The sequence below is a fragment of the Phoxinus phoxinus genome, assembly GCF_949152265.1.
Source record: "Phoxinus phoxinus genome assembly, chromosome: 20".
NCBI lineage: Eukaryota > Metazoa > Chordata > Actinopteri > Cypriniformes > Leuciscidae > Phoxinus > Phoxinus phoxinus.
Genome location: NC_136895.1, coordinates 15,796,409 through 15,824,011, shown reverse-complemented (window position 1 = coordinate 15,824,011; position 27,603 = coordinate 15,796,409). Strand labels below are relative to the sequence as shown.

The window sequence follows — 27,603 nt, the reverse complement described above, 5'->3', positions numbered from 1 at the left end:
GGACTTGATCTCTGGTCGTCAAAATCCCAAAAGGGTTAAATGTCAGTGCTTAGACCACTAGGCTATAGGGGACATGTGCAAAACAAAAGTTTGTTGATTATTTGAACCTCACTGCTAAGAAAAATGAGAGGGGGGGGGGGGGGGGGGAACAGAATTCGACGGCAAAAAACTAGCTGTCGGAATTCGTTCCCCCACCCTCATGAGAGGTTTTGATGAAGTGGCTTAAAAAAAGGCTGATTCAATTTTTTTGTGGATGGAGCTTAACTGCCATCAGTTTAAAGAATATATTTTGCCTTTTAACCATGATAGGAAAGTATGAAAAAAAAAAAAAATTATGACCCGGGACCTGTCGTCAAAATCCCAAAAGTATGAAAAAAAAAGAAGAAAAAAAACATGATCCGGGACTTGAACTCTGGTCGTCAAAATCCCAAAAGTGTCAAATGTCAGTGCTTAGACCACTAGGCTATAGGGGACAAGTGCAGAACAAAAGTTTGTTGAGTATTTGAACCTCACTGCTAAGAAAAATGAGAGGGGGGAACAGAATCCGACGGCAAAAAACTAGCTGTCGGAATCCGTTCCCCCACCCTCATTATGAGAGGTTTTGATGAAGTGGCTTAAAAAAAGGCTGATTCAATTTTTTGTGGATGGAGCTTAACTGCCATCAGTTTAAAGAATATATTTTGCCTTTTAACCATGATAGGAAAGTATAAAGAAAAAATAAAAAAAAACGATGACCCGGGACCTGTCGTCAAAATCCCAAAAGTATGAAAAAAAAAAAAAAATTCATGACCCGGGACTTGAACTCTGGTCGTCAAAATCCCAAAAGTGTTAAATGTCAGTGCTTAGACCACTAGGCTATAGGGGACAGGTGCAAAACAAAAGTTTGTTGAGTATTTGAACCTCACTGCTAAGAAAAATGAGAGGGGGGAACAGAATCCGACGGCAAAAAACTAGCTGTCGGAATCCGTTCCCCCACCCTCATTATGAGAGGTTTTGATGAAGTGGCTTAAAAAAAGGCTGATTCAATTTTTTGTGGATGGAGCTTAACTGCCATCAGTTTAAAGAATATATTTTGCCTTTTAACCATGATAGGAAAGTATAAAGAAAAAATAAAAAAAAACGATGACCCGGGACCTGTCGTCAAAATCCCAAAAGTATGAAAAAAAAAAAAAAATACATGACCCGGGACTTGAACTCTGGTCGTCAAAATCCCAAAAGTGTTAAATGTCAGTGCTTAGACCACTAGGCTATAGGGGACAAGTGCAAAACAAAAGTTTGTTGATTATTTGAACCTCACTGCTAAGAAAAATGAGAGGGGGGAACAGAATCCGACGGCAAAAAACTAGCTGTCGGAATCCGTTCCCCCACCCTCATTATGAGAGGTTTTGATGAAGTGCTTAAAAAAAGGCTGATTCAATTTTTTTGTGGATGGAGCTTAACTGCCATCAGTTTAAAGAATGTCTTTTGCCTTTTAACCATGATAGGAAAGTATTAAAAAAAAAAAAAAAAAAAAAAAAACGATGACCCGGGACCTGTCATCAAAATCCCAAAAGTATAAAATAAAAAATAAAAACGATGAGCCGGGACTTGAACTCTGGTCGTCAAAATCCCAAAAGTATGAAAAAAAATTTGAAAAAAAAAAACGATGACCCGGGACTTGAACTCTTTTCGTCAAAATCCCAAAAGTGTTAAATGTCAGTGCTTAGACCACTAGGCTATAGGGGACAAGTAGAAAACAAAAGATTGTTGAGTATTTGAACCTCACTGCTAAGAAAAATAAGAGGGGGGAACAGAATCTGACGGCAAAAAACCAGCTGTCGGAATCCGTTCCCCCACCCTCACCATCAGTTTAAAGAATATTTTTTGCCTTTTAACCATCCCAGATTGGAGCTCTGTAGGAGCCTAGTGGCAGCCCAGCTTGCGAAGTTGCTTTCCAACGAGTTGACCTTGACAATACAGTCTATTGTACTGTGGACCGATTCTACTACGGTCCTTCAGTCGTTGAAGTCTGAATTCGGTACCGAGTTTTCGTTGGGAACAGGATCGCTGAGATCCAGGAGCTTACCGATCAGTGCTCTTGGAGTTTTGTTAGCTCTGCAGATAACCCGGCTGATGACCTAACAAAAGGGACATCTCTTTCCTACCTACCTACCCCAAACCGATGGTCCCGAGGATCCCCTTTCCTGGTCCTTGACCCTCTAGAATAGCCGGTCCTTCCTAATCCTGAGCCTCGTGCCTGGTACATTGATCCAGCGGAGTTGCGGAAGTCTACCTTTTGTGGAGTTATTGCCTCACCTACCGCCTGTAGCCACCCTGATAGATGGAATTATACCTGGTAAGACCTGCTGGACACCACTGCCTGAAACCTTGTGACCCAGTTCCTGACACCGGTCCAGAAGCCACAGATTATCGTCGAGCTGAAGCCCATGTTCTTAAACACGTTCAATAGGAATCCTTCTTTGGTTGTTACCACCTGTTAGAATCTGGGAAGACAGTTAAACGATAAAATGCAGGTATTTCATAGGTAGGTGTCAATTACAGGCAGTAGAGGCATTAGTCTGGAAAACAAGAAATACCATGAAGGATAGTGAATAACAAGAATAGCTGGGCATATATACAATAATAAACACCCATTGGTAGGCTACATAAAGGCAGCCAAAGCATACTAAATCCTCATCAGTAACATTTCACTATGGAATATACAATCCAGACAGTCAAAGTCTCCCAAACAGGAGTCTCATCAACACAGTTATGTGTAAAAAGATACAGAGTGTGTGAAGCTCGTTTACATGTGCTCATTGCGCCCTCTAGCGATGTAGACTGCAAAAACCTATGTACATGTCTTAAGAGTTTCAATAAGATCACACTGAACACAACAGAAATGTCTTTCTCTTCATCTCATGCTATGAGAGAAAAAAAATCCTTCATTGAATGGCTAGATTTACATGCTACTTCTTTACATTCAAGACTCTGTGCACTGTCATTGTAACGGAGGCCATAGGGATGGAAATTGATAAGAATTTAACGATTCCGATTCCATTATCGATATTGCTTATCGATCCGATTCCTTATCGATTCTCTTATCGATTGTTATTGGGGTGAGGAATTAAGTACAAATTTGTTTGTATTAACTCGCTTTAATATCTGATCAAATTGATAATTTTCACATTCATTGGCCCGGACAAAAAATAAAAATAAAACTGCCATTTATGTGCCATAAAAAATAAAAACACAGACTGAAAACAGTTAAGGAAGAGCTTGTGCCTTTTGGAATATTAACAGTGCTCATTTGGATTAGGCTATTGAGTTACTAAAACAAACTTTGTCAAATAATACACAGGTTTTCTTCACATTTTGAACGTTTTTGTTTCCATTTGTTTAATTTCAAGATCTGATGTGACTTAGCCATTGCTGTTTTTACAGCTACAAAGCTGGGAGCACTAAATGATATTCAGTCACATTATACACACTTCTAACATTAAATAAAGCACATAAATAGTACCTGATATTATCATTGCCACACTTTGAGATTGTTGTTCCAGCGCGACGTCGCAATAAAATAGGATCTGTTTCAAATAGAATCGATTAACATGGAAAATTATACTTTTTATCACGTGTCGCACCGCCGCGTCGCATGTAGTTAGGATGCGGTCAGAGCGCTTCTGCCTCGATGCCATGTTTTCTCATAGTGTTTGCTACATTCTGAACCAAAACAACGCAGCACGTGTGTAACGTCGTGTCACATTTGAACGAGCGGAACCGATAAGCGGAATCGTTAAGCAGGCATGCTAACGGTTCCAAGGAATCGATTCACTGCGCACCGGTTCTGAAGAAGAACCGGTTCTCGGTTCCCATCCCTACCAGCTAGTAAGAGCTGTGCAGGTAAACCTCACTCTCCTGATGTCAAGAGGTGCTCTAGTGACTGATGCTAGAGACTGCAGTTTTTTGCTTCCTTGTTAGAGCGCCCGCACAGAGCGGGGCGAGTAGGTCCTGAGGGGTTACATTGGTGCCGTGACCCTGAGGAGAGTGGGGTTTAGGGGGTTGAGTGTAACAGAGGCCAGCTAGTAAGAGCTGTGCAGGTAAACCTCACTCCCCTGTTTCAGGAAATAGTGGTACAATCATGTCTGTTTTATATTACATTTCTTACCTCCATCTTGAAGATGATCCAATCTTTCTATTAATCATTATGTCATTTTTGGTTTACAGCTAGAAAAACATGTCAAACTAAACAACATCAAGTGGATATCCATACCAATGAATGAAGATAATATTGAAGCAGAATATTGGTGATGGAGGAAGCTATGATGTATACTAATAATAAAATAAAAACAATTGAGTTATCAAATCTTAATGTGTTAGCAAAGTTTAAAAATATGACAAAGGTCCCATGACATGGGGTTATTTTATTATTTTATAATGTTTCCTGGGTTGCCCTTATAATGTTAGTATGTTTTATAAGATCACAAATAGTCATAATTTAGAAATAAAAGGCATTTTTCCTAGCCTGATTTTATCCTCTGATTTGAACGCTCTGTTTTGAAGGGGCGTGTCTGCTGTGAAATTCAGTGTAACCGGCCACTGCTGTGATTGGCTGACATGCTTGCATATGAAATAGCTACATATTACATGTGAAACTCTCTCAAATACTTTTACTACAGCTATTATACGTTTTTACTTTTACAGCTATCAAGATTAACGAATCGTCAGAAGTTTTTTAAGTATTTAGATCTATTGCCATCACATTGTAGAGTGTCGAATAATACACATGCAGCCTGCGTGAGTGTAAACACCAGACTGGTTTTAATTCACGTTACCCGCTCCCTCCCAACAGCGTCACCACGGTGACGTTAACATCAACACTGATATTTAAAGTGATAGTGCCACAACTCTACATCCCCTTTCTTCCAGATAGGATGTAAATAAACTTAACACAGCCCACATAACAAACTGGAACAAAACACGTACAGAAATTATGTTATTATCAGGCCGCCTACCACTGAACAAAAGGTGGCACAAAACATTAAAAGTATGGTGAGTATAAACAAACAAAGTTAGTTCAGTTAACGAAGGGACACCTAGTTATCATTCCATGTCCTGATTTTAGTTCATTTTTTTAGCCCAGTAGCCTACTGACATAGTCCTGATAACGCCGATTGGGTTGGCTAACTCTGCCTGCTTGAGTCACCACCAACGGCCTCTCAGATGAGTCAGCAGTATTGACCACTACCACTGGAGTGTTACTAGGAGGTGTGGGTGGTGGGTTGGCATTTTGGGCAGTTTCTTTATCAGGTACTGGTGAGGTGGACCATATGGTACATCCTCCTCAGAGCTTGACGTTGGGTTTTCATCAACCCGGAGGAGATGTCGCCTGTTCCTGATATATTTATTTCCTTGTGATGCCATTACGTAGCTATCAGGCTGCTGAGCTGGGCCTTCTACTCTTGCCACTTGATCAAAACCACGTTCAGTGTGTACTCTGACTGTCTGACCTGGTCCTAGTGCAGAGAGGCGGTGAGCACAGCGGTCATGATACACTTTCCCCCTCATTCTGTGTTTGGAGATGGCAGCAGCCACATTGACTTGGATAGCAGGCCTGAGCATGTCTGTGGTTGCTGGCAGGAAGGTCCTGGTTTGCCTGGACATGAGGCGCTGAGCAGAGGAAGGGAGCCCATCACGGGGAATGTTGCGAGTGTGGAGAATGGCTGCTTGGTCAAAATATATAATATAATATTACATAAATATAATAAGGTCATTTTTCTTTTTCTTTTTAACTAGTAAAAATGAACCAGTCATTAATTATTCACTTAGTCATGTCTACAGCTCACTTGAATTTGTTCTAGATCATTAGATATGACATTGTGGTTCCCTTGAAACCGATCTGATAATGAGTTACCAGAAACTCTTTCCCTCATGTGTGTGGAGATGTAAAAAAAAATAAAAACGTCCCAAAATACTACCCGTCCTAAATAGTATGCAACATTTGTATCATAAGAGTATCATGTGTTAACAACAATAAGTCAAATAGTCTTCAATGAACCTCATGAAATTGCAGTAAGATTCTGTCTAAATGCATTGCACACACAAAATATAATTGTTCTTCCTCGCATTTGTTTCCTGAGCTCCTGTAAAGTTAATCAAGAGGTTTACTTCTACCTCACTTCTGCATTTTGAGAACAATAACACAGTAGACATTACAGTTTTATAGCCATTATGAATTTTATTTTTGATTTGGAGTAGAGTGATTAATAATGAAGATGACAATTCGTACTTCATGTCAAATGGCTGACAGCCCCTGGTCTACTTTGTAACATGTTTAAATGCCTCATAACTGTTTAATGTCGGCCCAAGTATATTTGAACATATTTGTGTTTTATATATTGCATGCAAGTGTTAATTGTGACACTATGTGTCATGTTTAAACAGTTTTCTTTTTTTGTCGTCTGACACTGTGGTTGGAGATGATGAGCTGAATAAGAGATCTTGCTACGATGGGTGGGAAGTTTTACTGCGTCAAGCAAAAGGATGTGAAATTGCTTTCGCTTTTTGCACTCTATTTTAAGAAAGACCAAAACCTGAAACAAACTAAAACAAATTTATCTAGGAAAAAAAAAATATATACACACTGCATTCATCAATGCATTTAGGGTCATGTGACCTATATTAGCATTGCATACCAAAGTTTTTCACATACCTGTAACTTATATTTGTATATGTGTATTACCTACATAGAAAATTGTTTTAGGGTAAAAGTGGACAATGATACAGAGATTTTGGACCTTGCTTTTTTCCTCACACCAATGTCAGCACTGGTGCTTGCCCAACGCTACAGTATCTCACGACCAAATCGTACGATTTGTCTAAACAGGTAGGTTTAGAGGCGGGGTCATTTGGCAACTCGTAAAATTTGTACGATTTAGCAAAAATCATACAAATTCTTACGAGTGAGGTCGTATGAATTGGTATGAATTAGGCACCTCGTAAAATTCATACGAATTGCCGTGAGATCGTGTTGGCTTGCCAGATGAGGTGCTTACAGGATGGTCACAAGTTATGGTTTTAGACATTAGACCACAAGGATTAGCAAGAAAGTGTTACTGACATCATAAAGTGAGTCTCCACCCACTGAAAAAAACAATAAATACTCTTACGCTTCTTCTGCACACTCACAGATCGTCTTCATCATGACCATCATCATCATCTCTCTGCTCCTGCTGGCCTCTCTGCTGCCACACCTGACCTTCACTGGTGAGATTGATTATATAACAGTATATTAGGATGATTTTTAAGAATAATTAATTGGTGTGTGCTGAATAAGTTGACTGACAGCTCTATCTCTCTCTCAGCTCATGTGAATGTGGGTATAGTGAACGGCACAGAAGCAAAACCCCACTCCAGACCTTACATGGTTTCTCTTCAGGTGAAAAGTCAACATGTCTGTGGTGGATTCCTCATTTCTGATGAGTTTGTCTTGACTGCTGCACATTGCAACAAGTAAGACACATTTTTTTCTGAGCTAAAATCATGAATTTTCTATTCAGCTCACATTTATTTTGTATTGCTTTTCACAACACATTATCGTTTCAAAGCAGCTTTACAGAAAAATACATGTTTCTACATTACAATTTAGAGTAATCTGTTATCAAATGTGAAAGTAATAATACAGTGCTAAGATTATACAAATCATGCAGTTAGCTGACATCTTGTATTAATTTAGGCAGATACAATGATCTCAATAAATCAATTATTACACCACATGTTTTTACATTGCTTTAACTCATCAAAATAAATTAAGCAATTTTCATAAAAAAATGTTTTAGGTCAGTTTAATGTAATTTAAGTTGAAATTATATAAACATCCAAGTTGATTGTACTTACAAATTTAAGGCATCATAATGATTACAATATTTAGAAAATTTGGCAGTGGTGCATGTGTTGATTCAGAGTTGGCATCGTCTTCGTAGGGGTTGGCGTAATCTCTTCGCAGGTTTTGGGTCATCTGAAATCTTTGTACGAAGATTCAAACTAAACTAAATTAAAAGTAAAATCTCAATTAAATGGTTTCATCATACCTTCACAATCTTCTCTGAAAGAATAAAGAAATCTAAAAGTTGAAGTTAAGATGAATGTTTCCATAAACAGAACAGAAGAGCTGACAGTTGTGGTTGGCGCACATGACCTACGAAAAAGGAATGAAGGAAATGTCCGCATTAATGTGAATTCCTACTACAAACATCGGGATTATAATGAAACAACTTTTTGGAATGACATCATGCTTTTGAGGGTAACAGACGGCATTTATACCAGTTGTTCAAAATGATAGCTAATCATTTAAACACTGTCTATTAACATATAATTGTGTTTTTGGATTGCAGCTAGAGAAAAAAGTCGAAAGGAACAGAAATGTTGAATGGATTTCAATACCAAAGACAGAAGGAGACATCGCAGCAGATTCTGTTTGCAGTGTTGCAGGCTGGGGAAGTTTAGTAACTAACGGCACTTCAAGCCCAGTCCTCATGGAAACTAATGTGAAGATCATGAATAACGAAACATGTAAACATAGTTGGAAATCGGAGTTCTCAGCTCCACTGATGATGTGTGTATATGGCGATGGAGGAACCTGTCATGTATGTAAATCGTTTTTTTTTTAAGAATAATAAAATTAGAAATTAACAAATAAAATAGGCCTACATAGATCTATAGAATAATAAATATATAATTATTTTGATTTATATAACACTTTACAATGCATGAAGCAGTCTCAATGTGCTGAAAAGAGAAAGGTGATACCTGGCATTTTAGTGACGTGCTGATCCTTGTTTTTTTACAGGGGGATTCAGGAGGTCCTTTGGTTTGTGGAGACACTGCAGTTGGTGTCACATCTTTCGGTGACCCTCATGGCTGTAATTCACCTAAACTACCTGAAGTTTATACGAAGATTTCAGCATTTCTGCCATGGATCAAAAAAATAGTTGGAAATAATTGACTTTAAAAATAAAAAATATGTGTAGTACTCGGTCTTAATCGTTTCCAATTGTTTAACATAATTTTCTCCCACATCTTGTTCTAGTAAAACTAGCAAGACAAGTCAAATGGTCCTCAATTGTATAACCTCAGGAAATTGCAGTAACATCCTGTCTAAATGAATTATGCAAACAAAATATACTTTTTCTTCCTCGCATATATCCTGAGCTTGTTTCTTAACAGGGGGATTCCGGAGGTTTGTGGAAACACTGAAGTTGGTGTCTCATCTTTTCATCACATTGATCTCTGTAATTCACCTCAGTTTCCTAATATGTATAAGATTTCAGATTTTCTTCCATGGATCAAAAATAAGTCAAAGTCCTCAATGTTACAACCTTATGCAATTGCAGTAACAACATCCTGTCTAACTGCAGAATGCATTACACACAAAATCCATTGGGGCGCAGGTTAACCTGAACTACCTCAAGTTCAGATTTCAGCATATCTTCCATGTATAAAGAGCATTATTGGTTATGTTAATTGAATTAAATGCTGGTGATTTTGCTTTTTTAAAGTTAAGTTAATTTGCCCTCAAAACTTCTTTCAATAAACATATATATACATTGCAATATATAAAAATGTACTGTGCGCTTTTCTCTCAATAACAAAATAAACAAATTATCCTGAACTTTGTATAATCATTTGTTTCTTGTGTCATAAAGCAGAAAAGAGAAAAGATTCCTTCACATAAAAAGTCTACATCAGGCTTTTGTAGTCGGGGAAGGTCTCGTTTTGAAAAATTTCTTTACAAACTGTTCACACATTGGCAATAACAAAGCGATTAGTACTTGCCAATTCTTACACAAAGCCCATTTAAAGACATTTATAATGTTGCAAAATATATATATATATTCCTCTATGGTACAGTGTTGCCTCCAGGCAACATAGTCAATTTTAGTTTTTTTTTTATAATAAAAACATAATAAAATGTAATTGGTCAATGCTCTCTAAGGGAAGGGAACTCAAATACTAACCAATGAAAATGCAAAAGAGTGGTCACATGGGTCCATTTTATTCCCTCTTTCAGCTCACATGTACATGTCACATGGCTCCATATTTTCTCCACTGAAAAGGGCATTTTTCACTAATTTCTGTCCAGATAATCAGTTACAAAAAATCAGTCACCTTCATTGGTAAGTAAAGAAGTATTTTCAAAAACTTTACATTATATATCATCAAATGTTTCATAGGACATTACATAAAACTGCATGTTGCCTCGAGGTAACATTGTACCATAATGGAATCACATAAGGCCATACCAGGCATACTAGGCTTGAATACAAGTATATTTCATTTGTAAGGAAAGAAGTTTGAATTATCTAAATGTATTTGCATTTTTGCAAACTGAAAACTCAGCAGGGGTTTTCACTATAGGGGTTGGCCACTATAGTGGGTAATCGGACAAATAACGGGTCCGTGGGATGGGGGCGTGGCTTGTGAATGGTCAGCAGGGGTCGACGGGACATTTGGCCACTATGGTGGGAAACCGGACAAATAGTGGGTTCATGGGACGGGGTGTGGGTTGGGAGTGGTCAGGGGGGTCGACGGGACAATTGGCCACTATAGTGGGAAATCGGACAAATACACTCTAAAAAAAAGTGGTTCTTCAGGGGTTCTTTGCAGTGCTTACTGCCATTTTAAGAACCTGTTAAGCCCAGTTTGGTTCTTCAGCGGTTCTTCAGTTCTTCAGGGGTTCTTCAGCGGTTCTTCAGGGGTTCTTTGGGGTGGTTAAGGTGCTCTTATGGTTCTACATAGCACCATTTGACAAAGGTGAGGTGCTATATGGCACTTAAAGTGGTTCCCCTATGATTACAAGCCAATGAACCACTTTTAGTGCTATTTAGCACCATATTTGTTTAGAGTGGGTTCGTGGGACGGGGTGTATATATATTAAAGGTACACTGTGTAGGAATTTCTCCCATCTAGTGGTGAAATTATATTTTGCAATCAAACGAATAGTGGTCTCTAGCGCCTCGCTTTTTCAAATGCGTGTTGCAACTACGGTAGCCGTTATGTACCAAAAAGCTATCACAACATGCCTTCCAATAGCACTTCATTGAGTTTTCTTTCGGGTGATGAGGTTCGTTATTTCAAACAAACTGCAGCTTGACATACACCGAACAAACAAATGTTACAGTATGAATCACAGACTGTAAAAAGTATGAACAATGTTAATTAGTGATACATTCGTTTATTCGTTTATTCTATATAATGAATTACACAACCAAGCAATGAAAAAAGCTTGCAATTTAGAATGTAACTTCAGCGTCCCTTTCAAAGTCTTTCTCCTTCATTAGCTCTTTCCACCTGGGAAAAGCTATCCCGATATTTACCCTCGTTTTTTGAATTCGCCGGTCACGTTTCCTTTTAATTAAATTTTTCGCTTTTTTGGCGACGGGGATTCCTTCTCCTGTGGCTCGGCATAAGTATGATTCTGCATTATAAAGTACCATGCAGTGCAGCCTTTTAAATTTTCCGGGGCAGTGACACGCGTTACGCCTCCTTGTCCGTTTCTGTCACGTGACGCTGGCTCTGAACGAAAATGCGTTGTGGAAACGCGTTGAGGTAGGCTAGTGCTTTTTGTCCCTCTCAAATTATAGTTTTTCAAAATGGCGGAACAACATGAAAGCCTCCTTGGACTTACCCGTCCCATGAAAATAAAGATAAGAAATTCTTCGCTTACGAGGATAAGTCAGATCATTGGCAGAGGTCATTTTACACCAATGAGGACATATTTATAAATAAGGACATTGATATTAGCTAATAAAATACTTAAAAACTACACAGTGTACCTTTAAGCTGCACAAATATATTAACTTTCAACATTAATAACAATACGAATAGTTTATTGTAGTGCAACAAATAGTGCAACAAATAAGAGACTTCTTTCAAAAAAAAAAATTTGTTTTAAACCTTCCCAACCCCCAAATTTTGAGCTGTAGTGTAGTTTTTGGTCTGTACACACTACAAACACATTTATTGCACACACACAAAATAAAAACATACATATGGTGTTTGTAGGAATATAAGAACCAGTGTTGGGGAAAGTTACTTTTAAAAGTAATACATTACAATATTGTGTTACTCCCTAAAAAAGTAACTAATTGCTATAGTTACTTTTTATAAAAAGTAATGGGGTATGTTACTTTTTCCAAGCTGGGCTGGCTTGTTAATGTTTTAATTAAAGAAAAAGTTTTATTTTTGGCAAATGTAATGTTCAGACCAAAGGTGAAATGAATAAGCCTCATAATGAAGGAAATGCAGATTAAGATAAAAACACTTTTACTTCAGTAATACAAAGAAAGAAAGAAAGAAAGAAAGAAAGAAAGAAAGAAAGAAAGAAAGAAAGAAAGAAAGAAAGAAAGAAAGAAAGAAAGAAAGAAAGAAAGAAAGAAAGAAAAAGGAAAAACAAATGTGATGGTTAACTGAAGTAATTTTTGCTTATTCGTATAGTTGAATTGGAACAACAAAAGTCAGCAGCAAAGAAATTGTATAATAAAGTGAGATTAAATACATAAAAGTACATTTATGTAATTTAACATATTTAATTATTGCAGGTTAGCATACTATTCTGAGTTTGCTTTTCACTGTTTTTATTGATTTTGAGGAATACTGAATCTGTTTTTCTTCAAGTGAGAGGAGTAAATGCATGCTCACATAGTCTAAAACTACAACAACCATCATGTTCACACACAGTTACTTGAAAACTTTTTTTTTTTTATCAGATGTACTTGCAATGCGTTGCCCCCAAAACCGATAAGATCAAATCAAATCATTCAAATGAACATTGCAACCGGTGGGAAAATGCTGTTTCATACTCTCAATGTTCATTATGAGTATTTCTTGCTGATAAGATCTGCTCTTTTTTTTACCTTATTAGTTTCCTGTTGACAACATATGCAGCCCATGTCTTAACCTCTTGGCATCGGCCACAGCCATTACATATTTAAAACAGTAATATCCTATACCTAAACTAATCTTGACAAACTATATATCATTTGAAAGCTTACAATCTAGTGTACATATTTGGTGACTGATTTTCAAAATAAGTTATAGAGGAGCCGTAATTTATCAATTTGCAACAATAATATTTTCATTTCATCTCTCCTAAGGCGTGTTCAGACCTTTATTTTGAAATAGTGATGAACATGAAAAATCATAAAAAATGGTAGAAACCTCAGTTTGTTTTCATACCAAGAGTTCAAAAGATAGCATCCATTCAATTCTTTTAGAAAGAAAGTGTCACGTTTATCATGGACTTTCTGTTTTCTTCATCATCATTAGTTCAGTTCTGTCACCTGTGTTTAGTTAATTAGTCATTGTTAATCATCATCATCACCTGTCGTCACTCGTTATCATCTGTGTATTTAAGTTCCTGTCTTTCACCTTTCAGTTGTCGGTCAATGTATATGTTACTGTGTGTTGAGTGTGTTACCCGTCTGCCTGTACCAGTTGTGTGAGTTTGTTGTAGTAAATGCTTGAATTGGAACTATTGTGCCTCTGCTTGTCTTCATCCGCACCATACCCGTGACAGAAAGGTCTGAAAATTTTTAAATATAAAGAAAAATAATAATAGATTCACCATTTGTGATGTGCGAGCTATAATGCACATACGTGATCTTTTTGTGTTTCTTTGAGGTTGAATTCATTTCAAAATCAGCCAAACTTCCAATACTACTTCTGAATAGGATGTCTACTTCATAAATTGTATGACAATTGTAAAAATAATGGTTCAGATCACTCAAACAACACATGGAAATGGAGGCGCCCTTATATGTTGGAGTAATGTCAACTAGTGAAAAAGTTTGGTACTGCGCCCCAAACAAAATCTCACTGAAAGCTTATTTTCTTGAGATATCAACCTAAAATTTGAAACAACTTGTTCAGATTTTTGGCTTTGTTTTTTGTGCATTTTTACAGTTCACCAGGTTTTGAAAATATATATTTTGTATAAAATATGAATAATTAAATTTTTAACATGAGTTTTATTTTCATAAACTCAAACTTCTAAACTTCTTTCGAAAACGTCATTTTCATGTCTATAAAAAAAAGAGGGGGTGCCGTTTAAGGGGTATATAAATGTATTTATACATTTAATGGGGTTAAATGTACAATCTGATATGGATTTTCTGCCTGAACTGTTGTTTTTAATAAATTCTAAGGTATGTTAATTCTGTTCAGTATATTTAACACCACGCTTGCCACAAGTGAGAGTATTTCATGTGCAAATTCAACAGCAAATGTACTGCCCCTATTTACTGTTTTTCATCTTGACAGAGAGTTGTGGATCAGGGGCCGTATTCACAAAGATTTTTATCTTACCACTAGGAGTACTCCTAAATCGCACTAAAAGATTTTAGCTAGGAGTGTTCTCTTAAAAGTTATTCACAACGCCTTTGAGACCTACTCTTAGTAAGGAAAAATGACAACTCCTAAACTAAGAGTGAGTCTTCGTTGCTATGGATGACGTCAATTCTCATGCACGAGCTTCCTCGCAATGATCACGGTGATTGGTTGTTAGATGACAGGGCCATCATGCGAACCATAACACAGACGTACCAAATCATGGAATTACGACATCTAAATATGTCTGTGTCCTACACAAAATAATAATAGTAATGTCATCGAAATGCATATATAATGACATGTTTGTGCAGGCCCCAGTGAAGTGTAATTCTAAAAAGGCAGAGAGAGAGAGAGAGAGAGAGAGAGAGAGAGAGAGAGAGAGAGAGAGAGAAGTTGTGAATTAAATTAAATCAAGGTAGCCTAATACCGTAATGAAAACAGCCACTTGCCTAATAATGAAAAACGACACTTGCATTAACTCTTGCTTGGTTAATTGACATCCTATTAGCCTAAATAGACTACTTAAAGCAAGGAAATATTGCTCCTATTTAAGTATTGTAAGTAATGTAATAGTTGAATGACGGTGGATTATGAACTCTCCAAAACGGAAAAGAAAGCCCAACTGGACACAGGATCAGTTACTGGCACAGTTGGTGCTGAAAAAAAAAAAAAACATAATAAAAGGGAAATTCGGCACTGGGATACAACATCGAGAATTGTGAAGTTTTGCATCGAACACAATCTGGGTATTGATGGAGTGGGTTTTCTTTCTATTCACAAACACATCCTCATCCTGACGTGGTGCAATTATTTTAATATGTGTCCCGTCTATAGCACCGACCACTCCGGCAATATCCATAAAGCTGGCTCTGTTTCTTTGGAGTTGGCGAATGTCAGGAAAACTTATGAACTGTCGAATAATATGGGGTCTACAGAGTATATTGATGGTTTGGTGGATGGATCTGCTTACCGATGGCTGGGATATCGCTAGATCGTCGGCATTACACAATTGCATTTTCCCCGTTGCCAGGTAGCGAAGTGTTATCAAACATTTCAATTCGGCACTGATTGGGTTGTTGCGATTAGTTGGCGCTGTTATTGCATCCCTCACAAGATCCACAACAATCAGTATTCCCTCACGGTTAAGGCGGTATCTTTGTAATAACTCCGTGTCATTGAGTGTTTCCAACACACTGTGTCGCGCGGCGATTTTAAGATCCTTTGTGAATAGGTTTTAGTGAGTTAGGAGTCCTCTCGACTTCTTTTAAGCTGTCCCAGACTTAGGTGCTACTTTTATGGCTAAAATGCTTCGTGAATTACTCTTAGTGAAAATAATTAGGAGTCCTAAAGTTAGGAGTGACACGCCCATTATTTTTAGGAGTTGCTCCTAAATTCGCCAGTTAGGAGCTACTTTTAGCCTTAAAATTCTTTGTGAATACGGCCCCTGAGCTCAACTGCGGTTCTAGCCACATATCTGTTCAACCACATCCACCCAGGCCATGGTGTGAAATTTCACAACAAACATTTTTGTTTTTTTTATGTAATCAAAATGAGTAAAAAAATTTTTTTTTATTAACAATGTATTTTAAAAAGGTATTATTTTAGTTGCATGCACTATAATACGGTTCTCAATTTCCATCTTTTTCTGTAAGAATTTCAGTAATTCATAAAAGATCTGATGCAGCCCGGGAGAAGTAAATAAGAAGTAAATAAATATATTACTGTAATTTTTATTTATTTATTTATTTATTTATGTCATGTTATTAAGTATTCACATAGTCATGTCTACAGCTCACTTGAATTTGTTCTAGATCATTAGATATGACATTGTGGCGCCCTGAAGCTGGTCTGATAGTTACCAGAAGCTCAATGTCTCCACCCACCCTTATATTTCTACAGTGTTTTACCATGAGAGCTCACTCATCGTCTTCATCATGACCATCATCATCATCTCTCTGCTCCTGCTGACCTCTCTGCTGCCACACCTGACCTTCACTGGTGAGACTGACTGAACTGAACTGAATATTGATTAATCTAGGTAATAATGCAACTAACACTATCTCTCTCTCAGCTCATGTGAATGTGGGTATAGTGAACGGCAGGGAAGCCAAACCTCACTCCAGACCTTACATGGTTTCTATTCAGAAGAACTGCCTCCATATCTGCGGTGGATTCCTCATTTCTGATGAGTTTGTCTCGACTGCCGCACATTGCTGGAACAAGTACAGTGTATTATTTGGAAATGTTTCTCATGACATTTGACATAGGCTACTATACTCTAAAAATAAAAGGCTGATTATATTAATGAAATCTATTTGATATTAACAGATTGGAGAATTTGACAGTTGTGGTTGGTGCACATGACCTAAAAAATAAGACTGAGGGTTCAGTCCGCATCGGAGTAAAGTCTTACCACCAGCATCCAAACTTTACAGAGGAACCTGTTATGAGTGACATTATGCTTTTAAGGGTAACAATCTGTACTCATTTCAGTTCAAAATGATATCTGGTGACACTTTAGAATAAGTAACTAAGCAGAAAATAGGCTAATGCAGGACTAGTACATTAGCACTTCATCTATTAACTAAAGCTTCAGTAAGTAGTATCACATTAGGATATTACCTTAGATTAATCTCATTAGTAACTAACTGACAAATGATAAAGAACATTATCGTGTCTGAGACGCAATTAGTCATAATTTTTACTCTGAATATAGTCATAAAATGCATCACTAATTACTCATGTGTTATAGTCACTGCAGGAACTACTATTAACACAGCTGCAAATTATTTAATCATCTTACCTGTAGCTACAGTGTTTTAAAACTTCCGCTATGGAAAAAAATTGCCCACTACAACGTACAAAACTATTGACAAAAAGACAAACACTTAAACAATAGTATAGTAGTTAAGGTCATTTCCATCACAATCAATAACTAAGACGCAAGATGGCGCCGTTGCATTTGTGATAAGACACATAAATAAACCTCAATACATGCAGCGTTTTCCTTCTCTTCCCCTCTGGTTCTTAATTATTTTATTTGTATTGCTTTCATGATATAGGTCTCGGTCGTTATCGTTCCTTTTGTTATGTATTGTTACATTTAAAAAAAAAATCTGGCATTAAAAAAACCCTCCAAAACAAACATGCAACGTCATGGATGACTGACCGCTAAATACAACGATTGGCCAATCAAAATCACGTATTACACAGAGCGCAGCGTCAGCTAAATCACTGTAATTGTACACTATGTTGCACTTTGTACATTCACCTTATTATTTTGTATATCATTTCTAGAAGTGGTTAGCGTATGGGTGTGCAGGGGCTCAAAAATATCAAATAGTAAAATGTACAAATAGCCTACATTTATAAGATAAATGAAGGATTCATACAAAAGTTTGTGTTTCTAAAGCTTTGCATATGTAGGCTAAATGCTTTTATTTAGATGCTGTCAAACATCTCAGCGTATCTGAACCTTTACAAAGATGCATAAATACTTGATCAGAAAAGAAACAAATCTCAACTAAAGGGAAATTATCTAAGACAGGTTGCATATTTAAATAGATTTTTTTTTTAAATTGTTCAATATGATTAAATCTATCTATGTGATTTTGTACAACAGCTGGATAAAAAGGTCACACAAAATGAGAAAGTCAACTGGATTCCCATACCAATGAAAGAAGAGGACATTGAAGTGCATTCTGTGTGCGGTGTTTCAGGATGGGGAAGACTGGAAACTAATGGCGCACTTAGCAATCGTCTCATGGAGACATATGTGAAGATCATGAATAACACAAATTGTGAAAATAAATGGAGAGAAGACAATTACTATTCAACTTCACAGATGATGTGTACATATGGCAATGGAGGAAGTTGCACCGTAAGTACAAGATCATCATCTATCATTTGATCCAAACACTGACTGATATGAAGCCCAAACTTGTGTTTGCGTTGTTAACAGGGGGATTCAGGAGGTCCTTTGGTTTGTGGAGACACTGCGGTTGGTGTCACGTCCTTCGGAGACCCAGATCTCTGCAATTCACCTAAACTACCTGAAGTTTATATGAAGGTTTCAGCATATCTCCCATGGATACACAAGTTTATTGGAAACTTTTTCTTGATTTTGCCTTGAATGTCCCCAAATTGTTTCAATAAATGCATCATATCAATCATCCAGTCAAGTGGCTTTTTTTAATCTAGCCCTATTTAAAAAAAAAAAACATATTTATAGAGTATAGATATAGTGTAATTCCAGTAGGCAAAATGCTCTGCCCACAAAGGTTTGCCACTAGCTATTTTCTGCGGCTATGGGTGCGTATATTTCTAAGGCTAGTTTACCACACAAATTCAGGAGATTTTGCGAAATATTTCCTGCCCACAAGATGTAATGTAAGCAAAATTTCAGAGAAAAACAAAAAAAGAAGTGGTTCTAACAGCATATTGTGAAGTTTTACCCCATCCGCCTTGAACATTGTGAAACTGCACAGCCACAAACCATTTTTTATTGGGACAGAATTGTAAAGCAACAATTCACTATAACTTTGTAGATTATGAGATCTTCACAATAATTGATTGAACATCTGTTTTATATTCTGAGTTCAAGCAATAAGGTATAGAGGCTGAAGCGGAGTGCCTGCAACCCCTTATTCACGATATAGCCGAGTCCTATTGCTTTTATAAAACGGTTACCACACAATACAAATATTAAACCCCAAAAATATGCAAGTTTCATGAAGTAAAATCACTAAAAGCCTTCCTTTCGCTGGAAATATTGGGGAGTTTTGTGACAAAATTACTATTATAACCACTAGATGGCAACAGAAGACACACACACACACACACACACACACACACACCACCTGGGTTATTATGTTGGTTTTCCATCAATTTATACTGATATTTAAGGTTATGAATTGTAAAATATTTACGTAACAAATTGCTGACCTGCTTAGTACTTCTAGATCTCGGCCAAACCATCTGTGGGCTGAAGATGAGACCACAAGGATTAACAAGAACAATATTTACTCATCCACAAACTGAAGGAAAAAAAAGTCTTACTGGCAGTTCAATGTCTCCACCCACCCTTATATTTCTACAGTGTTTTATCATGAGAGCTCACTGATCGTCTTCTTCATCATGACCACCATCATCATCTCTCTGCTTCCACAGCTGACCTCTCTGCTGCCACAGCTGACCTTCACTGGTGAGACTGACTGAACTGAACTGCATATTGATTCACTACTAAGGGTACATTTACACGACAACAGTATACTAAAAGCTGATATTTTTTCCTTCGCATTTTTTGCGTACAGATAACAAAAAAACGCTTTATTATTCATGCCAGGCCAGTAGTTGGCGATGTCACTTTGTAAAGAAACTATGAGCCTTTAGACTGAACATGTAATACGCATGCGCATGACATCACAGTTTTCACAAATTCACATTCGTGTGGTTTACACAGAGAAGATAACCGTATCGTTTTCAAGAACTTGCACTTCGGAACCCAAGTGTGTTTTCAGGCCCCCAAAGCGGCATTGTCATGTAAATGAACGGCACAAAATGTTTTCAGTTTTAAGTTAAAAACAGTATAGCCTAGTGTAGACAACCCGATGACAACGCAGTGCTGAAGAGCCAACTAGTCTCTCCCTATGGAGGATCCCTGTACTCTACAGATAAAGCGTTGTCGGGATAATTTCGGTTTCGCATATCTACCCCGAAGTGATAAAATTCTGTCTAAAAATGTTTAAGGCCAGACAAGTAGTTTGTTAGGGCTTGGTTTGTAGGGAATTACAAACCTGCGCACATATATTAAAATGCGCATAACTATAGAATTCATTCTTAATGCACATGTGAGTCTGTGTAGAGAGAACGGTGTCGTCTTAGTGGTCTCTAATTTAATAACTAATGATCGTTGCGACGGAAGTGAATCAATCAAAACTAACTTTAAGTCTGGTTCACACGGGCCGAGCATTCCCAGGTCAGACGGGAAATCACGCAAAATCACGAGATCAAACGTGACTTCAGACTGAGTAAACAATCGGACGAAGAGGATGCAGTGGCGATAGTTTGTAGTTTGTTTTTAACCGGAAAAAAAAACCGTAATCCTCCATCTCCGACGTCCACCTTTCTGGTGCGCCGCCGGCTGTTTTGATTTTGTTTCCCCGGTGCTTCCTCGCCGCCTCGTCTTCTCGCTTTCTGATTGGCTACACGCCACAGTCCACAGGCTGCGTGCTCGTTTGTCCTCGGGGGACACCACACATAAGGAGAAATCGGGCCAAAAAAATCCAACATGTTGGATATCCCTGATTTGAGATCGGAGCGGCGTCCTTCCGAGCAGACGAGAGCAGTCTTAACCACACACGGCAGAAATATGTGATCAGATTATTTTACGATAATCGGAGCATCCTTAACATTGTTGGAAGGGGCGAATCGGGGCTCAAATCGGCCCAATTATCCTGCCGTGTGAACCAGCCTTTAGCTGGAAAATATCTTTATTCAAGATCCGCTATAAAGCTAAAACAATCTCTGTTACCTTAAATTATCCGTTTACTAAGCTGCTTTGAAGCAATCTACATTGTTAAAAGCGCTATATAAACCATAAAGAATATTTCTTGTCTGGTGAATATGTCAACTAACAGCACTATCTCTCGCTCTCAGCTCATGTGAATGTGGGTATAGAACGGCAACAAAACCAAACCCCACTCCAGACCTTACATGGTTTCTCTTCAGACAAATGGGCAACATAACTGTGGTGGATTCCTCATTTCTGAGGAGTTTGTCTTGACTGCTGCACATTGCCGAATGAAGTGAGACTTTTGTTTAGTCTGAACTGCAATAATAATTGATTATTTATGGAGATTTTTAATATGAAATGCCAGTAGTATATAGTTTACATACTTTATTTATCAAATCAGTATGCTCAATATGCTTTTATAAAATAATTCATCAAACTGTGAGAAATAATACTACTTTCTTTCAAAAGAAATGAAATCCTGACAGCTGTGGTTGGTGCACATAACCTGAAAAATGAGAATGAGGGTTCAGTCCACATCGGAGTAAAGTCCTACATCAAGCATCCGGACATTAAGAATGACATTATGCTTTTGCAGGTAAATATCTACACTTGTTACAGTTGCAGAAAATAAAAAATAAAAAAATAAAAAAAAATAAAAAAATTCACTTTCAGGGCTATATTATATGCACTATACCCTCATATATTGTAAAAATGAGAAAATAATAAACTGTGGTTTGATCTAATGGAAGAAAAATCTATTAGTTAGTAATGAATGCTTTTAAATTACAGCTAGAGGAAAAAATCAAACCCAGCCAACGTGTAAATTGGATATCATTACCAAAGAAAAAAAGCATCAACAAAAAAGATCCTGATTGCAGCGTTGCGGGCTGGGGACATCTGAACATGAACGGTCCAGAGAGTGATAGTATAATGGAGGCCAATGTGAAGATAATGGATTTCGCAAAATGTAAAAAAAAAGTGGAAAAGAAAACAGAGAAAGTTAGGTTCACAGATGATGTGTGCATATGGCTGCGGTGGATCCTGCAAAGTATGTAATCATTTTATGAAGTGAGTTTTAATTGTGATATGGCATTTTTGTGACGTGTTGATCTGTGTTTCTTAACAGGGGGATTCAGGAGGTCCTTTGATTTGTGGAAACACTGCAGTTGGTGTCACATCTTTCGGTGACCCTCATTGCTGTAATTCACCGGAATATCCTAATGTGTATACTAAGATTTCACCGTATCTTCCATGGATCTATAAACATATTTGAAATGTTAAGTGAAGGAAGAAGTTTTCCTGTATTCTTCCAAAAAAATAAAAAAATCCTAATTTTTTCCCCCAATTAAAGTATCACATGGCAAGTATCAATCAGTCAAAGTGTGTTCATTGTCACAACCATATAAAATTACAAAATTACCGTCACGAATCAAGTCCAATGATGATGAGGAAAGCAGAATAAGTGGTTAAAAATAACAACAAGGTTAATTTAACAAGAGCAAACAACATATGACAACCAAAAAAGAATATAGGACAACCAACAGAAACCCAAAAAGAACTTAAATACACAAGATAAGGCAGCAACATAGTGTCGGCCCAGATACCGCCCACATCTGGTACACATGGATTCCACACGGTCCAGATGTGGGCCGGATCTGGGACGACACTGTGTTGCTGTCTGGGAATGAACTCAATAATGAACAGCTGTGAGGATGAATATCTATGGTAACTGATAAGTGGCGGGGAAACTACAAAGGAAACAGGAAACTGAAGAGCAACAAACTAAAAGTTCATGAAAATCAAACTAAACAGAGAATAACAATAACAATTACATGGTGGGTGGCGCTAAAGTCATTTTACAGTAGCAAGTACACCTCATTTTGATTGAGCAAAGGCAGAAATCTCCAAAATAGAATAGCTATCCTATAATAAAGTGAGATTCTTTAGCTCAATTTTTTTTTCTTTTTTTTCTTTCTTTCAGATTTGTCATGCTAAAATAAAGTGCACATGAGTAGAACCTTCTGACGCAACCTTCTGATCCGTCATTTATCAATGGAGGCTAGAGCTATTGACATGCAGTAATTAGAGAGAGAGAGAGAGAGAGAGAGAGAGAGAGAGAGAGAGAGAGAGAGAGAGAGAGAGAGCGAGCGAGCGAGCGTGTGAATTTCCTGAATTTGTGCGGCTCGTTCGGTAACAGTCTCTGACACAGACGTTATCGCCTTGCTACTGAGAAATGCCATGTCAGTTTCAGCAGTGAAACTTAATTTAATTGATAAAATTTTGCAGGTAGTGCTGATAACTTTCTGAGCTCTAGTATGTGTGTACATGTGGGTGTGAAAGAGCATGAGAAAGAGATAGATTGTGCTATAATTAAAGATAACTGTTTATAAGATAAAAATATTAATAGTTTGAGATTTTTATCCTGTTGTTGGTCATGTTTATTTGCTTGATCAGTGCAGGGCCGTAGGCCTGTTTACCGAATATATTATGATATATTTAAATAATTTAACACTATGCAGTCAAAGTTGATATTGTGGCTGTATATATGGTCAGACACTCTCATGAGTCATTGATAATTAACATTCACACCAGTGAATGTCAAAACATGTGTTTGTCCGCCAATAGAACGGCCGCATCTGAGGCAGTAAGTCTATCACATTACGTTTTCATCAACTTAGGATGAAACACACGCACATGCCATTTAAGAGGGTTCTCGACGACAAATGCTAGACTAAGACAGTCTTCTCCACTCCTCAAATACATAAAACGTTAGCCTTTATAGAGAGAGTTTCTTCGGTAAAGAAAACACTGTGCTTATTCCAACATCCAGTTATTTATTAACCCCTGCATTGCAGAAAAGCAGACGATCCAAAACACTTATTTTACGATAGAGGTAAGGTGGAGTTATGAGGTTTGTCCGAGAGTTTGAGGATCCAATGGAGATATGAGGTTTATTCGCAAGCTATTTTTAATACGTTTTACTGGTTAAATATTTGCAAAACCATCAAACAGCGTGACCAATTGTAATGATTACTACAGGGCCGTTGAATGCTTAAATCTGATTGGTTGACTAACGTTCTATGGTGTGCAATTATTTTCGGGGAACCGCACTAAAGTAGTTCCAGGCAGGTCTTGACCGCATTACAGTTCCATATCACTTCGCGTAGTTAACTGTAATAAAAACCATGCAGGCATAACTAATTGGAAGGATTGTCCTTGTATGTTTCCCTGCATCACAACTATAGATATTGTCCTTTTTGGAATTATATTGTGCTTTTAAGGGTAACAAACTGCACGCATTATTCAGCTGTATTATGAGCTGTAAAATATTCAAGTACCAAAATGCATGCGTACAGCACGTGCTCAATTCTTATCATCTAAACCATCTTTAATCTTCATGCAAGACCGGAAAAACTGTATCTTTTCATCACTGTGTTGCTCATACTGCAAGAAGAAAAGAAAAAATGACTTAGGGGTAACTCAGTGACTCCACCCACTTTTACAGTATATTTATACAGTGTTTTGCCATTAGAACTCAATGTCATCTTCATCATGACCATCATCATCATCATCCCTGTGCTCCTGCTGGCCTCTCTGCTGCCACAGCTGACCTTCACTGGTGAGATTGATTATATAACAGTAAATTATGATTTTTAAGAATGTTTGATTCGTTTATGCTGAATAAGTTGACTGACAACACTCTCTCTCTCAGCTCATGTGAATGTGGGTATAGTGAACGGCAGGGAAGCCAAACCCCACTCCAGACCTTACATGGTTTCTATTCAGGCGAACAGGAAACATGTCTGTGGTGGATTCCTCGTTTCTGACCAGTTTGTCTTGACTGCTGCACATTGCTGGAACGGGTAAGAACTTGTTTAGAAATCACATGACACAACAACTGCAGTGCAACCATACAGTGTACTGTATGACATAACTGACCATCATGACTTTCTCTTTCAACAGATTGGAGATTCTGACGATTGTTGTTGGTGCTCATGACCTAAGGAACATCAAGAGTTCAGATCGCATCGACGTGATGTCTTACATCCCGTATCCAAACCCTCATAATCAGAATGACATCATGCTTTTGAGGGTAACGAACTGTAATACTTTTAGATGTTCAAATAGAATCTGATCAGGAAACAGTGACACAAAACTGACACACACTGTGTTTGAATTTCTATTGCAATGTAGGATTGTAAGATTGCTGTAGGGCAGGGATAGACAACACCGGTCCTGGAGGGCCACTGTCCTGCAGAGTTTAGCTTCAGCCCCGATAGAGAGCCTAAGTCCCTCCCCTTCCGGTCGACCACCATGGGACCTTATTTCGGAAAAATATTGTATGGTAGTCAATGGCGAGAGACAACAAATATTTTGATCTCGTTTGAATTGTGCCCTGAATTACACATATGATGTTTGTCAATTTAAAAGATACATTTTAAAGTCAAGAAAGTCGCAGTTTGATGTAAAACGGTTGAGGTATAAGACTATGAAAATACGTAATTACAAAGACTACAAACCCAGAAGGCGCACATGCGACGTCATACCTTTTCTCTCAATGAATGAAGCTAACTTTACTGAAGCTAACGTCTGTCATTTTTTCTATAGTCTTACATTATAATCGTAACGTTACGCCGTCATGCCTGACTCGTGTTTTGAGCCAGAATACACACATACGAGCAACGGATCTTGTGACGTAGGCTACATAGTGCGAGACGAGAGATGTAGTTCATCGAGCGATTTTCACATACAACTAAACGTTACTCTTCTGTTTTATGACAAACTGCGACTTTCTTGACTTTCATATTTACCTTTTAAATTGACAAACATCATATGTGTAGTTCAGGGGACAGTTCAGACGTAATAAAAAGATAAGTTATCTCTCCCCATTGACTTCCATACATATTTTTTCCGAAATAAGGTCCCATGAGCCGGAAGCGGAGGGGCGGGACTTAGGCTCTCTATAACAACTCACCTGACTGTATCTATCTAGCAATCCTGAAAACATTGATTGCCTTGTTCAGGTGTGTTTAATTAGGGTTGGAGCTAAACTCTGCAGGACAGTGGCCCTCCAGGACCGGAGTTGCCTATCCCTGCTGTAGGGGATTCAATTAATTTCTAACGTACAGAAAAAGGCCAAGTGCCTCCTTGAGTTTATTTCCTAAATTCTATTTTAAAAAACTTAAATTTTCTCATAATGTACGTTGGACATTACCCAATTTCTCAAATATTCTGAAACGGTTTGTTTAAAGATTAAGTCTCTCTAAACTTCTCCTTTCCGCAAGCCAAATCGGCTCTGATTGTTTAGACAGCTCAGTCTGTTGTGATTGGTCTACGGCTTAGGCCATATCGGATCAACTCCGGAGGCTTCCTCAGCACGTATACACATTGATACGAACAGAAGCGATGGTGGCGTTTTTTTCCATATCAATCCCAGCGCGAGTCCTCATCCTTTTGAAGTGCTGCAAAGTGGAATCGCAGCATCTTCTCGACATGTCGACAACACAAACCAAACTCTTCCGCTAAAACTACAGTGACTGAGAACGGGTCAGAGTAGACGTTGTTTGCGGGCAGCCAATGAAGGCCATGGGCTGGTATTAAGCAAATGTATTACATTGTAATGTAGGTTTGTAATCGGAAGTGAGACTAGAATTTCTTACGACTCGTTTCGGCAGTTCAGAATCGATTCTTTCTTTTAGGTGACGTTAACTTTATTTGTTGAGCACTTTGATCTCTAAAACTTTGCAGACCTTTTATATTCACGAACATTGCATGAAAGTTAATATTTGAAAAAAGCATAATAGGGACACTTTAAGGGGCCTTTTTATAACCACACAAACAACAGTATAAACAACTGCAGTTCAGTCTTAATAAAGATGACTAAATCTTTTATTAATGTTTGTGTTTTTGAATTACAGCTACAGGAAAAAGTTGGAGCAAACAACAAAGTTAAATGGATTTCATTACCAGTGACAGAAGAAGAAATGGGAACAAATTCTTTCTGTAGTGTTGCCGGCTGGGGACAACTGACGACTAATGGCGCAAAGAGTGATGTTCTAATGGAGGCAGACGTGTATTCAATGAATAACACAGAATGTAGCAATAGATGGGGAGAGTTATACTCCATCTCAAAGATGATGTGCACATTTGGCCATGGTGGATCCTGCCTTGTACGTACAAAAAAAAAAAAATTCACTCACTTTGATTATGTTTGTCATGTTCATTTACTGATACTGTACATTTCATTTTTTAGTAACGTGTTGATCTGTTTCTTCACAGTTTGATTCAGGAGGTCCTTTGGTTTATGGAAACACTGCAGTTGGTGTCACATCGTTTGGATATGTAAATGAGTGCAATTCACCTAAATATCCTAATGTGTATACTAAGATTTCAGAATATCTCGCATGGATCAACAACATAATTCGAAATGTGAAGTGAGTTAAGTTACTGAATGCTTCCCTAACTTCTTTCAATAAAGTATCACATGGCAAGCATCAATCATTCAACGTGTCTTCATTATCACACCATATAAAGTTACAATATTACATGGGGGGCACTAAAGTCATTTTACATTTAGTTCACTTGGTGGCACTGGTTACACTATGAATATACACTGTACAGCCACAACATTAAAACAACTGAGAGGTGAAGTGAATAACATTGATAATATCATTACAACGGCACTGGTCAGTGGTCAAGGAGTGGGTAGTTGTAAGCCGCGC

General features: G+C 37.7%; 4 protein-coding genes across 5 annotated transcripts; all 4 read left to right on the top strand.

Annotated features, from left to right (window-relative positions):
- The first annotated feature begins 4,917 nt into the window (after positions 1 to 4,917).
- On the top strand, positions 4,918 to 9,654 carry LOC306988672 (granzyme B(G,H)-like). Its single transcript, XM_079593785.1, has 6 exons — positions 4,918 to 5,031; positions 7,170 to 7,245; positions 7,344 to 7,491; positions 8,140 to 8,281; positions 8,373 to 8,624; positions 8,828 to 9,654. Exons 1-6 carry the CDS (start codon positions 5,029 to 5,031, stop codon positions 8,981 to 8,983), a joined length of 777 nt encoding a protein of 258 aa, XP_079449911.1. The 5' UTR covers positions 4,918 to 5,028; the 3' UTR covers positions 8,984 to 9,654.
- A 6,591-nt stretch (positions 9,655 to 16,245) lies between these two features.
- LOC306988671 (mast cell protease 2-like) lies at positions 16,246 to 19,562 on the top strand. 2 transcript variants are annotated; one of them, XM_079593784.1, is made up of 6 exons: positions 16,246 to 16,365; positions 16,439 to 16,589; positions 16,696 to 16,837; positions 17,990 to 18,247; positions 18,329 to 18,436; positions 19,466 to 19,562. In XM_079593784.1, the coding sequence occupies exons 1-6, from the start codon at positions 16,302 to 16,304 to the stop codon at positions 19,487 to 19,489; spliced, it is 747 nt and encodes a 248-aa protein (XP_079449910.1). In that variant the 5' UTR covers positions 16,246 to 16,301; the 3' UTR covers positions 19,490 to 19,562. The 2 variants fall into 2 exon arrangements, with proteins under 2 accessions (XP_079449910.1, XP_079449909.1); XM_079593783.1 differs by lacking the exon at positions 19,466 to 19,562 and having other exon boundaries at positions 18,329 to 18,538.
- Positions 19,504 to 22,215, top strand: LOC306988217 (granzyme E-like; the record flags this gene model as incomplete). The annotated part of the gene is given in 7 exon segments (XM_079593020.1): positions 19,504 to 19,570; positions 19,829 to 19,839; positions 21,046 to 21,173; positions 21,350 to 21,476; positions 21,671 to 21,888; positions 21,890 to 21,929; positions 22,008 to 22,215. Coding segments are annotated over 7 exon segments (738 nt in total). The 3' UTR covers positions 22,155 to 22,215.
- A 2,159-nt stretch (positions 22,216 to 24,374) lies between these two features.
- Positions 24,375 to 27,377, top strand: LOC306988666 (mast cell protease 3-like). The gene is made up of 5 exons (XM_079593772.1): positions 24,375 to 24,500; positions 24,594 to 24,744; positions 24,845 to 24,974; positions 26,800 to 27,051; positions 27,161 to 27,377. Exons 1-5 carry the CDS (start codon positions 24,434 to 24,436, stop codon positions 27,317 to 27,319), a joined length of 759 nt encoding a protein of 252 aa, XP_079449898.1. The 5' UTR covers positions 24,375 to 24,433; the 3' UTR covers positions 27,320 to 27,377.
- Positions 27,378 to 27,603: the final 226 nt, after the last annotated feature.